General features: G+C 36.0%; 2 protein-coding genes and 1 pseudogene across 6 annotated transcripts; all 3 read left to right on the top strand.

The window, feature by feature from the left end:
• Positions 1–209: 209 nt before the first annotated feature.
• On the top strand, positions 210–3,759 carry LOC120150057 (probable serine incorporator). 5 transcript variants are annotated; one of them, XM_039162760.1, is made up of 13 exons: positions 210–307; positions 1,186–1,482; positions 1,696–1,769; positions 1,846–2,005; positions 2,137–2,161; positions 2,308–2,397; positions 2,500–2,671; positions 2,753–2,826; positions 2,930–2,999; positions 3,095–3,166; positions 3,234–3,367; positions 3,433–3,506; positions 3,598–3,759. In XM_039162760.1, the coding sequence occupies exons 2-13, from the start codon at positions 1,248–1,250 to the stop codon at positions 3,657–3,659; spliced, it is 1,242 nt and encodes a 413-aa protein (XP_039018691.1). In that variant the 5' UTR covers positions 210–307; positions 1,186–1,247; the 3' UTR covers positions 3,660–3,759. The 5 variants fall into 5 exon arrangements, 4 of the variants coding, with proteins under 4 accessions (XP_039018691.1, XP_039018694.1, XP_039018692.1 ...); XM_039162763.1 differs by having other exon boundaries at positions 272–302; positions 1,181–1,482; XM_039162761.1 differs by lacking the exon at positions 210–307 and adding an exon at positions 1,016–1,104.
• An 805-nt stretch (positions 3,760–4,564) lies between these two features.
• On the top strand, positions 4,565–5,727 carry LOC120150058 (protein SODIUM POTASSIUM ROOT DEFECTIVE 2-like). The gene is made up of 3 exons (XM_039162764.1): positions 4,565–5,052; positions 5,129–5,204; positions 5,320–5,727. The coding sequence occupies exons 1-3, from the start codon at positions 4,840–4,842 to the stop codon at positions 5,439–5,441; spliced, it is 411 nt and encodes a 136-aa protein (XP_039018695.1). The 5' UTR covers positions 4,565–4,839; the 3' UTR covers positions 5,442–5,727.
• Positions 5,728–12,430: 6,703 nt separating this feature from the next.
• Positions 12,431–14,617, top strand: LOC120150054 (annotated as a pseudogene).
• The last annotated feature ends 386 nt before the right edge of the window (positions 14,618–15,003 follow it).

Raw genomic sequence — 15,003 nt, 5'->3', positions numbered from 1 at the left:
ATTTAAGGGGTTTTTTTTGGCTGAGAATTTAGTTAGGTTAAAATAAAATCCAAGTCTCGTGAGCTACGACGTAGGAGAACGGGTACATAAAGATCACGGCATGGGAAAAGTTCAAAAGATGAAGATGAAGATGAAGAAAGCAAATGGCAACTCCAAAAGCAATCTCTCACTTTTTGCTTTATAGCAAAAGAATCCCACACAAAAAAATATACTCTTTCTCTTGCATTCTTCCCTGCTTCTTAATTTCCATGTTTGAGAGAGAGCTCTTCTTTGTTGATTCTAGGCTTTGGGTCAATCTAATTTTCAGGTATATAATAACTTCTTCAACTGTAACTTCAGTTCATGTATACATGAACTTCTTCATATGCAACTTCAGTTCATGCATATATATACATGTTTGGAGTTTGTGATTCTGATGTTTATGAAACTCGTACAAATGACAAGGAACAAGTGTTTCAAATTTTGAAAGAACAATATTTAATTTGATTCTTTCTATTGTAATTTTTTCATTCATTTCACACCAATCAGGAGATCAAAGAGAGTAAAGCTTCTGTTTTTAACTTTTTATCATTTTTATTCATATACAGTAAAGCTACCGTTGTTAGAAAACATTACATTAACCCTTGTTCTTAACTGTTCAAATGGTAGAACCGACGCCCAAGAGTCAAAGACTGCTTTCTAGTGAAGAAAATGATTTCAAAGCTTCCTTCACTCATTTGTTAATTAAATTACTCTTCTCCATGCAAAAAAATAATATATATACATATATATTATTGTTCTTTTTTCATCTTTGTGGTGAAATAAATTTCAAATCTTTGCTGTTCGGGTATTGCTTATTTTTTGTGTTCGCAAAAATCCATCAACTTGTGATTAAAGTTGGAAACTTTCCGTGCATTGCACGCAATAAAGTTTTAGATTCTCATTTGTTATGTTATTTTCAGATGATGAGGAATAGTTTCCTCGTGATTTGTTTACCTTACAGTTAATCCCATTAAAATTTTTGACTTTCTTGTAGGCTTTATTATAAACCCAGATACTCTAAAGCCCAAAACCCAATGTTTCTTATAAGCACGATTTTCGATGATTCCACCTTTTGACATTTTGGTAACGGTATCATGGATCCCACTATGACAAAGCATTGATTATGTTAATGTTGCTGTTCTTTTTTTTTTTTTTTTTCTTCAGTGAACTGGAATCTGCTACTGGTTTTTTTTTATTGTCTACTTTCTGGGAACACTGAATCTGTAATGTCATGGAAAGTGGAAGGTGTTGGAGGGTCCAAACTTGAAATGGAGAGTGGTTTACCAAGTGACCACAATGAGGGGCATGGAGTTCCCAAGGATGGTTCCTGGTTTGCCCAGTTCAGGAATGGATCCAACCCTTGGATGGCTAGATATGTCTATGCAGTGATCTTTTTAGCTTCGAATTTGCTGGCTTGGGCCGTCCGAGATTACGGCCGCAACGCCTTCCCGGAAATGGAAAGTAAGATTGATTTTATGTTATTTGCTACTTCAAAGTTCATATCCAATGTAGGAATCACTAGTATCATATGCTTGTTGTGTTTTGAATTTCTGTTTCTGATTATGCTATGGTAGGAAATCTGGGTTATTTTCGACACCGAAATCTATGCTTGGTAACTTGATTACAAGATGATAATAATGTTAATCGGTTTGTTATGTGACAATGTGGATGCAGAACTGAAGAATTGTCAAGGTGGCCGCCATTGCTTGGGCGCCGAAGGCGTCTTACGTGTGAGCTTGGGATGTTTTGTATCCTTCTTCCTTTTTTATTTAGTTCTTCAATTACTTTGCTTGTGTTTTGCATTATTCCTTAACTTTATTCTAGGTTTTCTTTTCTGCAATGTATCTTTCAACTGCTAGCACCCCAAAGATGTACAACTGCAGAGACTTATGGCACTCTGGGTGGTGGTCTGCAAAGATCGCCCTCTGGATTGCCTTGACAGCGACCGCCTTTTTGGTTCCTACTTTTATTGTACAGATATATGGTTCGTGTCCGATTCTCCTGAAATGTCTACTACCATTATATCTTCTTTTAATGATAAATCTTAGGACTTGAGCACAGGTTTTGTTTTGCTCAAAGTGCTAACATGTGCTTCTATGTTGCTTCTTTCGGCAGGGGAGATTGCGCATTTTGGTGCCGGGTACATCATATATTCCTGTTATAAATTCCTCTGTATAAAACATGTACAAGCTTATTGGAACAGTCTGTTAAGGAAGTTTATGATGCTTCCTAAGTTATCGTTAATCAATTCTGTTGTTTAGCGATTTTTCTTCGTATCCTTTTCAGGGTCTTTCTCTTAGTTCAGCTAGTAAGTGTTATCAGTTTCATTACATGGCTGAATGATTGTTGGCAATCTGATAAAATATCAGAAAAATGGTAAGACTCTTCCCTTGTTAGAAGCATTAATGCTGTAATGAAACTGATCAATCAGATACTTTCCAGAGTGAACTGATTCGAACTGTATTACTTTTTCTTCAGTCGCATCCATGTGATGTCACTTGCAACTGCTTCATATGTAATATGCATAGTCGGGATCATCATGATGTACGTCTGGTATGCGCCAGAACCGTCCTGCCTCCTTAATATTTTCTTCATCACATGGACACTGGTACTCATTCAGCTCATGACAAGCGTCTCCCTCCACCCTAAAGTAAGTTCTCGATGCTCCCGGGTTTTCGCTTCTTGAATACTATGGCATGATTAGTAATCAAACGCATGATTTGTGAAACAGGTGAATGCCGGCATCTTGACTCCCGGGCTTATGGGGCTTTATGTTGTATTCATCTGTTGGTGTGCCATTCGAAGGTAAGACTCTAAGCTGGTTTTAGAAATTTCATGGCGCATTGCATTCATTAACTCTTCGTTGTTGCGAACAGCAGTTAATCGGTTAACATCTATGTGTTTGCAGTGAACCGGCTGGGGGAAATTGCATTAGGAAGGCAGAGGAATCAAACAGAACTGATTGGCTCACAATCATAGTAATATTTCAATCTTTTGAAATCCATTAAACCAAGTTCTAGTGAGTAGGTAACTGCTCTTCTAACAGATTGGTTCACCCTTTGTATTCTTTCAGAGCTTTGTCATTGCCCTGCTGGCTATGGTTATTGCTACGTTTTCGACAGGCATCGATTCTCAATGTTTTCAGGTTTGTTCTGCAAAACTCGTGATGTCTTTAGTAGTTCTATTAAGAATGCACCTCACAACGGTTTCAGATCAGGGAAAAGGAAGCACCAGCTGAAGATGCAGTTCCATATGGTTACGGCTTCTTCCACTTTGTTTTTGCCACCGGAGCAATGTACTTCGCGATGCTATTGATCGGCTGGAATACTCATCATACTATTAAAAAGTAAGTCCCCTGCTTTTCCTTTTGATGTGTAGGCTGCAAGCTGATATGGTTTCACACCCTTGCAGATGGACGATCGACGTGGGTTGGACCAGTACTTGGGTCAGGATAGTGAATGAATGGCTAGCCGTCTGTGTTTATCGTAAGTACACACAACCCTGAACCTTAAACTATAAACCCTTTTTCTCTCCGAAGATAAATTAAGATTATTGGATTTATCGTGTGTGTTGCAGTGTGGATGCTGCTGGCTCCTGTGATACGATTGAGGTTTAGACAAACAAGTGAGGCCGCATGAAAAATCAATTGCTCAGCCTTGAATTCATTTACTGCAATTGGCTCCTATGGTCCATTGTTGCATAAATAGCATAGAGTTACACATGCAAAATGTGATTATTTTGTATGCGGTGAGTTCGATCAGATAATACTTCCAGATTTCTATTAAAGAAGTCGGACGATCCCTCAGAATTACGATATTTCGCAATTTTAAACGGAGCGTTTTGCCATATAATAGAACCAAGGGGCGGTGCTTTTCATGCTCTTTCGAGACCAAAAACAGAACCATTTGGCTCCCATGTTTGCTGCTTTCTCTTGAATGCTTCCATGTAAAACAATTTGTAGCTCCAGCTTTGGAGTGTTGCTTGACCGTAAGTCATGTGACTAACACGTGCTTACATGCGTTGCTTGACCGTAAGTCATGTGACTAGCACGTGCTTACATGCTTCACCAATCCACCACTCATTCTACGTTTTTTTTAGTTATTACCTTCCAAATATTCCACCCACTAAAAAGGAACCATTATCACTCACATGGACCAACCAGATCCCATTAATCTGGTAGGAAATACTAAATCTATATATTTTAATTGAGTTCTTAAAGTACTAATATGGTATCAACCAAGTCATTTTATCAGTCCAATAGTCAGTTTTACTGTTAAAACTAACTTGAATATGAATATTACATCAAATATATTTTAAGTACATTAATCAAATTTTAAACATGAATGTTCATACATCAAAATACATGAATAAAATGATACTTATAAATTAGATTACCTCAAAAAAATTTCACTCGATTCCATTAGGTTGAATATGCACTCCTACCTGTGGTCAGGGGTCAAACCAATATCCTGGCTATAAATATTTCTTAGAGATGATGGCGTGGCCATGCGCTTCTCCTTAGCAATCTCTTGCCTTACTTCCAAAGCCAATTGCACATGAAATTTGCTTTTGTCCTTCATGTGAACGCTTGGTGTTTTAAGTAGCTCACCACATGACAAATGCGTCTGTTTGGCGGTGTCTTTTCTAGTTTTCTTCTTTAATAATATAGCTTCATTAGGTTAATAGGTTTCAGTAGTATAGCTTTTGCTTTTCCCAATAAACTTTGACCTTTAGCTTCCTCCACTGTCTCCCTACATATATTATTTTAACTAGATTTTGGTGTACGCATTTGAGTTACCCAAGTGAGTGAAAAAAGCAATGGGAAAACTCAGTTTTGGCAAGATGCTAGATTGTTTGTATCTGTCTTCAATCTCAGGCTCATCGTGCTCTTGTTTTTGCATGAACACTTTGGATGATCATGATGACGAGTTTGACAAGAAGCCAATGATAACATCTGAGAAAACCCAGTTGGTGAGATTGAAGGATGTTGTTTCTGGCAATCAGACCTTGGCCTTTCAACTTGAGCCTAAGGTAAGGGTTTCTTTTCTTTTCATGTGTGTCTGTAATATAGGCACATATGTACTAAATGAAGGCTTTTCCTTTGTAGATGGTGGTACTGAGGGTATCCATGCATTGCTATGGCTGTGCAAAACAAGTAGAGAAGCACATTTCCAAGCTTGATGGTAATATACTTTCCTTTTCCTCCTTGTTTTCCATCAAGGATTCGTAGCCTTTTGCTCTAATGATCCGATTATATTTGGAGTGGAACCGGATTCTTAGCTGTCCCATGAAAAACAGGAGTGAACTCATACAAAGTAGACCTGGAAAGCAAAAGGGTGGTTGTTGTTGGTGATATAACCCCTTTTGAAGTGATGGAGAGCATCTCAAAGGTTAAAACTGCAGAGCTTTGGACCGCCTGAACAAAACCATACTTTATGAGAAGCAACACTAGCATATATTTTATGTTTTGCAGACATTTCAAAGCTCTTGTTGGCCCGGTTCTGTCTTGCTAACTGTGTTTTGTTAGCAGCAAAAGTGTGTTGTAAATTGTAGTTACTGTTATTGTTAAGCGGGTATTTTTTGCATTGAACATGGCCCTGTGGTAGTGGTTCTGTCCTCATCTTTGAAGGACATGGCATGTGGTTTTTAAGAGAGTTTGGTTGGCAGGACCCATTTTAGGGCAAGATTCGATCGATACAAACATATATTATTGCATACATAACATAAGATAGGGCTTGGAATCAAGGTTTTAAAAAACGGTCCGCACCGCGATTTCGGTCGCGATATAGCGGTTTCGTCACCGTCCGAGTTACCCGCGACGGCCGTAATCACGGTAAATCCGAAATAACCAAAAACGCGGCCGCGACCGCGATTTGAAACCCTACTTGGAATATAAACATGATGTCAATCTTGTTATGGAAATAGAAAGAAAATCACTAGATTATACTTTTTGTCCAATTACTTATCTTTAACTTGCCTCTTAATTCAAATTGGTTGAAATAGGAAATATCGATTTGAAAAAACAAACTAAGATGTCAGAAGAGTGGAGAGAGTCTACGGTGATACCAATCTATAAGAATAAAGGAGATTCCCAACGTTGTAGTAATTACACAGGTATTAAACTACTCAGCCATACTATGAAGCTATGGGAAAGAGTGATAGAGGCTAAGTTTAGACAGGTTACTAGGGTTTCGAAAAACCAATTTGGCTTTATGCCAGGCAGATCTACTACGGAGGCGATTCATCTACTTCGAAGGCTTATTGAGAAATATAGGGAAAAAATAGATATATTCACATGGCGTTCATTGACCTTGAGAAGACGTATGATAGCGTACCCCGCGATACGATCTAAAAGACCTTGGAAACGAGACAGATCCCAACTGCTTATATCCGGGCGATTCGTGATATGTTCTGTAGATCTACTACATACGTAGAACGACAGTTGGCGACACCGAGGCTTTTCCGGTGGAAATCGGACTCCACCAGGGGTCGGCTCTTAGCCCTTACATCTTCGCCTTGATTATGGACGACATCTATTGTGCGACACCAGACGGTGTTCCATGGTGTATGTTTTTCGCTGACGACATTATCCTAGTTGCTGAAACAAAAAATGAGTTGAATAATAGACTGGCTACCTGGAAGATTGCTTTGGAAGAAATAGGTCTAAGGATCAATATTGAAAAAACAGAGTATTTATGTTCAAACTTCTGTGGAAACCAAAACGATGAAGATGTAGAAATATGCATCGAAGGACACGTTTTCCCCTCAAAGGATTGTTTCAAGTGCCTAGGGTCTATGATACATAAAGATGGGGGTGTAGATGATGACGTAACACACCGTATAAAGGCGGGATGACTAAAGTGGAGGGCTGCTACTGGAGTTTTGTGTGACAAGAAGGTGCCTCAAAAACTTAAGGAAAAATTTTATAGAATGACAATAAGACCAGCGTTGCTGTATGGATCAGAATGTTGGGCAATCAAGAAGGATCACGTAAGGAGGATGGAGGCCGCTGAAATGAGAATGCTTCGATGGGCATGTGGTAGGACTCTGTGGGACATGACACCAAACTCTGCAATTAGGATGTCCTTGGGGGTGGTGCCTATATCCGAAAAATTGAGGGAGGGAAGACTACGGTGGTTTGGGCATGTCCTTAGGCGAAAGCCATCGGATGCGGTCAGAATGGTAGAGTTGATTACAATCGACGGTGTCAGAAGGAGAGGACGACCAATGAGGAAGTGAGTAGACTGCTTGAGATCTGATTTGAAGGATTTAACCCTTACTGAGGACATGACCTATGATAGGAAAGTATGGAGACTAAAGACCAGGGTAACTGAGTAGTGTGGGTCACATCCATAGGGTGTATCATCTCTGTCTTTTTTTTAAATTACCTTTGTAGTAATTTCCATGACCTCTACTTTTTATACGTTTCTTTCATTGGATTTTATGAAGGATTAGAACTAGGGTAGCGGAGTGGTGTTGCCTTAGTTTAGGTTCTAACCCATTTAGACTTTATTCATTCTCGTAGCTTGCTATCTCTGACTTCCATGTATCTTTATCTTCATGTTTCATATTTTTAAATTTAGCCAGGACTTACGTTTCTGTCAATATGCAGAGATTTTTAGGTAAGGATTTATGTGCAGTGATTACTTCCCATTACAGACGCGCATATGAAGACTATTCAACTATGTATTTATTGATTTATTTATACATGCATTGTATTTTATCTTTATTTTTAATTTCCTGACTGCCAGAGGTCTTCCACGGAAGCTGCTCTCAACCTGGCGTTGGGGGCAGCCTACTACCCTACCTCCCCTTATCCCATTGCATATTGGAAATAGGGTTTTGTTGTTGTTATTGTTGTTGTATCGAATAAAATAAAATAAAGTAGACATCAAATTGAACCCGAAGTCGAGTTCATGTACTTAATTTGGACCAAAAAATGCAGTGGTACTAAATTGAACATTCAAACTAAATTCATGCATCAAAATATATATTTACCTATTGTAAATAGAGAAGAGGAGAAATGAGATATAAAAATATAATAAATTTAACTCTTAATATTTACATCTTTTTGTTAATTTAGTCTTTATCTTTTTAATTAAATTTAACTCTCAACCTTTCCAATAGGTACCATAAAAGGATAATTTTTCTTAATTAATATGAAAAGAGAATGACTCATAAAATATGCATAACAAATTATTTCTTAATTAGTGTGGAATGAACGGGTCATGAGAAAAACAATTGTACCACTTGATGTTTTTGGGAAGATTTTGAGAAGACATGATGTCTTTTTTAAATTGTATGTAGTGTGAACATCATCTCAATTAACAACGTACAAACCCAAAAGATATCATATCTTTCGATGTCTTCTTAAATACGTATAGTGATATGAGTATTTTCACCAAATTTATTTTTTACTGTTTATTTCTATCGTAGAATAATTTCTCCAATATTCGATATGAGTTTTTTCTTTTGCACCGTATTGTTCCCTATGAAACTTGCCCTGTAATTCTCTCTCTATATATATTGAGGAGCGGAGATGGAACAAATTTATGATAGATGCATTGTATGATTAGGTAGTGGTGTGTATCATTGGGAATATGAGAAAATCCATCTTCGACAATGTCATCTGTACTAGTATGATACCTCATGATGATATTCAGATGTGGTTGGTGTAGACTTGACTCATAATGTAATCAGAGTCGATTCTCTTTCTGCAAAACTTCACAGCCCATTTCACTCATTTGGAATGCCCTACCAAATCAGAACACACATTCCCAAACATTCCTCTACGTACTAAGGTGTCGTTTGGTTCGCTAGAATGTTTATGAGGGAATTAGAATCTGTGAAGGAATTGGAATCTGTCAGGAATTGGAATCCAATTCCATATTCTGTTTGGTTGGCAGGAAATGGAATTGGAATCCAATTCCATATTCTATTTGGTTCGTAAACATATCAGATGAATTTGATTTCAGTAATGTAAAATGACAGAATTACCCTTCTTATTTTTTTGCTTTATTTTATAACTTACATGTAGTAATATATTATAAAAAAGTTAAAAATATTAAATTTTCATTTTATTGATTGATATTCATTTCAATAAATTATAAAAATCATGCTAATAAACATCATAAGTTAAAATCATCGCAATCAAAATATGTTAATAAGTTATCAAAAGATAGAGCAATATTTCGATACATTCCAATCGGAGTATGTTAATTAGTTACAAAAAAAATTTACCAAAAACTATTTTTATTCAATATATGAATTAGAAACCCGACACGACACAAAATAATAAAAAAATTATTTTTATTCAATAAAAATATTGACTTAATTGAAAAAAATATATATAGAAGGGTATTATTGTAATTATTCCTAAATATATAAGGTAAAATTATATATTTTTTTTGGGTTGGTCCGGGTTTTTTTTCACCCTAAACCCGAACCCGACCCGACCCGAATATCACACTTAAAAAATCTGACCCGAACAAAATAAAGTTTCACCCGACCTGACCCGAATATATGAATTAGAAATCCGACCCGACCCGAAATAATAAAAAAATATTTTTATTCAATAAAAACAATGACTTAATTGAAAAAATATATATAGAGATGTATTATTGTAATTATATCTAAATATATAAGGTAAAATTATATATATTTTCGGGTCGGGTATTTTCACCCTAAACCCGAACTCGACTTGACCCGAATATCACACTTAAAAAACCGACCGACCAAAATAAAGTTTCACCCGACCCGACCCGACCTGAATATATGAATTAGAAACCCGACTCGACCCGAAATAATAAAAAAATATTTTTATTCAATATATGAATAAGTTACTAAAAGATTGATTATGGTAGTATGGTTAAATTTCAATTCCCTCCAACAAGCGAATTGAATTCCATCAATTCTTGGATGGAATTCACTTTCCTTCATTTGATGAAAAGTTGAAGCTATGAGGGATTCCAATTCCCTTGAAAAACTTGAACCAAACATGGGAAAATTGTGGAATTAGATTCCAATTCCCCCCAATTCTAAGTGATTCCATCCAACCAAACGCCACCTAAGGATTATTTGCTTGTTTAATACATGTATTGTATCAATTTGTTTTTTATTTTAGGATAAATTACAAATTTAGTATTTAAATTATCATTTTTATTTCATTTTAGTATCTAAACTTTCATTTGTTTCAAAAGCATACTTAACGTTTTCTTTTTTTCATTTTAGTACACTGTCGCTAAAAACTTAGCAAAACTGATGTACGCGACATTTTTATGGGTAAATTACATCATTTATTACTTAACTATCTTTTTACTCTTATTTTAGTCACTAAAATTTAAAAAAATTCAATATAAACTTTCAAATTGCTCATGTTTTAATCACTCTAATTTATTTTATTAATATTTTGTATGGTACGACATTTTTATTATTATTTTATTAATATATAATTAAAATAAAAATAAATTAAAAAATTAGAGTGATTAAATTAGGAGTAATTTGAAAGTTAAATAATTTTAATGGTGAGGTACTAAAACAAAATAAAACTAATAATATAGGTACTAAACATGTAATTTATCCTTTATTTTAATTATGGATGAGAAAAAAAGAAAATGACGTAAAAAATATTTCACATTAATATCTTTCGTTATTTTTTTAATAACTGATAATTAAAATAAAAAATATTTTAGCGATCAGAGTAAGAAAATGATAATAGATTAACAACTAATGATCTAGTTTACTTTTATTTTCTATTTATTGATATTGTTATTATGTTTTATAAAATTCTTTAGTATATTGTTTGTTGAGTATCGAATGTTAAAAGTTATAAAATGATCGTTCAACTATTGAATGTTGTTTTGTTGAGTCATCTAATTATTAAGGGTTACAAAGCGACCACCTAACCATTTATATGTCTCAAACTCGTATTTTATATTAAAAAATTAACAATCGTCTGAGATAGACGTTAATCTGCTGACTAAGATATAATAAAATCATATTTTAATGATGTCTACTAGTATCATTATTGCTTTCAAGCACTAATTCGACAACATAATATTTCAAGTATGAACTCAACGACATAATGTAAATGAAGAGTTAATCCATAAATTACAACTCAAATGATTATTGAATCAGATTTTTTCACATCACAAATCAAATTATCATCATCTTTTAACAAAAATGACGAGTTTAAAATATATAAATAGTCGAATAATTATTTTGTAGTTTTTAATAGTCGATGATTCAACTAAACAATGCTCTATAATTAAAGATTATTTTATAACTTTAATAATCAATGGACTCAATAAAATAACCTACTATAATATAAGGAAATTTTTGCATTTTACCTAAATAAAAACAAAATAACCTACGATAAAACAAACATTACGCGCCATGACAATGGCTGTTAAATCACGCATTAATCGGAAAATAGGAACCGGTGCTTTCCCGTACTTTTTTCTGAAGTCAAAGCCAGCGTTGCTTTTCGATCAACAGCAAATTTACGCGTTCTTCGTGTCGCGTGAGTCTCCCCTGATCCCTTTAGCTTCAAAGCATTGCCAACTCGTGCAAGCTTCCTCGTCTCGTTTCTCTTTCTCTTCAAAATCCAACTAACAGAACGAAGGCTCTCTCGCTCTGTATTCCAAGCCTTTTGCTTATTTTGGTTTTGGCTTCATCAAAACCCTAGATTGCTCCCCACTATGCTCAGGTATTGATTCTTCTCTTAGAATCTACTCTTTAACTTTTTGTTTGCTTAGATCCGTTCTCATTAATGAGAAAAATAGGGATTTAATTTTAAGGAAAATGTGTAGTATTGATGATGCAATGACTTGCCGATGGTTAAAACTAATTTCTTTTGACAGGTGGGGTGAGCTAACCTTTACGAGTTTCGTCATTTATATTATGAATTGAGCAGATAAATACATTTCTAAAGGTATGATCTTCTACTACTGCCTGCTTTAATTTCTCTGTTTGTTGCAGATCGAATCCTTGTTCTTGGAAGAGCATGTTTGTCGTAGCAGAGTCATAAGAAAGTCACGTTATCACTCACTAGTGATGTTTGTTTTGTTTTTTGAAGTACTCTAGAATTTGGGAAATATATATTTCCAGTAACTTTGATGGCGTTTACTGGACTTTAATCGATGTGTTCTGATGAAATGATTTGTATGCCGTTGAGGCTTAGAATCATATTCAATGTGTATGCAATCCTACCTTTTCTCCCTGACTTCATTCCTCTTTACCTTTTTTAATACAATATCATTGGAACAAACATGGGTGTCTTGCAGGTTGAATAATGCTATGACACTGTCTAGTCCTTTCGTAATATATTATATAAATTATAGCAGTTGGCATTATGTTTCCGTCGTTTGATTATTCTGTGTACCTGTTTTTCTTCTCTTGTGTAGCATTCAGAAGCCTAATTGGTCCAAGGAAGGATCAAAATGACTCAAGCTTTGAAGTTGGCTAACAAAACAATCCAGAAGTCAGAGTCAAGAAAGTTCTCGTCCGCTGCCAACAGTCAACCTTCCTCTAGGAAGCAAAACAGAAAGGGAGAGATCCCGGTGAAAGTGCTTCCGGCTTCTGAGCAGCCTCCGGAGCATGGATTTTCAAACTCATGGATATGTAAAAAATCTGCTTGCAGAGCTGTTCTATCTAAAGATGGTGCATTTTGTAAGAGATGCTCGTGTTGCATCTGTCACTTATTTGATGACAACAAGGACCCAAGTCTTTGGTTGGTATGCACTTCTGAATCTGGTGATGGGGATTATTGTGGGTGTTCATGTCATATCGAGTGTGTTCTTCAACGTGAGAAGGTGGGAGTTGTTGTTCTTGGCCAATTGATGCAGCTAGATGGTAGCTATTTTTGTGCTTCTTGTGGTAAAGTTTCAGGTATACTTGGGTGAGTAATTCACTTGCAGCTCATGCCTCAGTCCATGATTACCATCATGTCAAAATTTGATGTGGGAAAATATCTGAATGTCATGAATCAGGTTTTAGATAATATGATCAAATACTTATTTTTCGGCTTTGGGCTGACACGATTGGCGTGATTACTTTGCATCTGCAGATGTTGGAAGAAGCAACTTAGCATAGCTAAGGCTCCTAGACTCGACATCTCGCTTTAAAGAACTGCACGAGTTTGTGAAAGATATGAAGGCCAAATTAGAAACGGAAGTTGGCCCCATGAATGGGGTTTCTGCCAAAATGGCACGGGGAATTATCAGCAGGCTTTCCGTTGCTGGTGATAGACAGAAACTATGCTCTCTTGCAATCGGAAAAGCGAATGAATGGAAGGCAACAATGTCTAATACTAACCCAAAGTTCCAAGGTTAGAACTTAGAACCCGCATTGGCCTCCTTTATTTCTTATTGGTTATGTAGATGTTAGTAATTTGTTACATGAAAAACGTTTTTCTGCTTGATGGGCAGATTCACGACCTGCTGCATGCAGGTTTATGTTTGAAGAAGTGAAGTCGTCATCTATTATAATTGTTCTGGTCGAACTATCTACTGTATCAGCCGATGATATTAAGGGCTACAAGCTGTGGTATTTCGAAAGTAGCAATGAAACATATACAAAAGAACCTATCTGTGTTTTCCCAAGAACTAAGAGAAGAATTTTGATATCTAATCTGCAGCCTTGTACCGAGTACACCTTTTGTATTGTTTCTTATATCAAAGCTGGTGACTTGGGCCATTCTGAGGCTAAATGTTTCACTAAGAGTGTGGAGATACTTAACAAGAATCCTAATTAAGCGGATATCATGAATCTGAAGAATCGGCTTTCCCTTATTGAAGGAGGCTCAGTGGAGCTCACGGCAGTTGGTTCTGGATTTAAGGTTCCAGACCTTGGAAAGATCCTGCAACTTGTTTGGGCTCAAAAGCTAGGATGCTTTGAAGGGTTTTGTAGTGATGATGTAGAAAAATGCTGTGCGGTAAGCAAAATTATTGAGCCTGAAACTCGGAAAGACGGTCATATGGCATCCGTTTCGCGTGGGATTGACTTAAATGTTGCCTTGGTTCCTGATCTAAATGAGGAACTGACTCCTCCATTCGAGTCCTCCAGAGATGAAGAAAACGGTTACACTTTAGAACAGGCCATGGAGGCAGATAACGATACTTCATCGCATGAAATAGAGAAGAAAGCCATAGCAAGATCACACAGAACTAGTGATTCCCACACAGAGTTGTTCAGGAATAGAGCGGCGAGCTTGAATGGAGAGTCACATGACTGTGATAGCATTAGCACCCTTGTAAATGGATTGCCATTCCGAATCTGCAACGATTCAGGTGACTTGGACGAGAGCTTCGAGTCTTGCGTAAAGATAATCAGATGGCTAGAAGGCGAGGCTCATATTAACCAAGAATTCAGATTGAAATTACTAACATGGTTTAGCTTGAGGTCCACGGAACAGAAACGTAGGGTGTTCAACACATTCATTCACACTCTGATCGACGATCCAATTAGCTTGGCGGGGCAATTGGTTGGCTCGTTTTCGGAGATCATGTCTAGCAAGATGCCACGTATTGGATTATGTAGTAAGATGCGGCAATAAGTTGACGTTCGCTGGTATCGAATCACAATTGTTTCGTCTAGAAATACATGGTTTAACCGATTCAATTACTTACTTATCTGATTTTAAAATTTTTGAATTAATAAATTTTTATTTTAATATATAAACAATAAACAGTAAAAATGTGCTGTTAAGATTAAATTCGAATTTGATTTAAATTTAAAATAATACTAAAATAAATATAAATCAACACGACCCGAATTAAATTTGATCAAAAACTAATTCAAAATTGTATTACGAGTAGGGTGTTTATTGAAGAGTAGCTCGTGTGCAACGTGAACTTGACCGGTCAAAGTTAGGTAAAAATTTGACTCGAGTTCGGCTAAAGACCTTAACGAGTTGAGTCTAGTAAAGTTCAACTCGACTCGATAACTTCGTTAACAACTCGTTAATTTTTTTATATATATTTT

This window comes from Hibiscus syriacus, unplaced genomic scaffold (assembly GCF_006381635.1).
Source record: "Hibiscus syriacus cultivar Baekdansim isolate YM2019G1 unplaced genomic scaffold, ASM638163v2 tig00111013_pilon, whole genome shotgun sequence".
In the NCBI taxonomy this organism is placed as follows: Eukaryota; Viridiplantae; Streptophyta; class Magnoliopsida; order Malvales; family Malvaceae; genus Hibiscus; species Hibiscus syriacus.
This window is presented reverse-complemented; position numbering and strand designations above follow the sequence as displayed.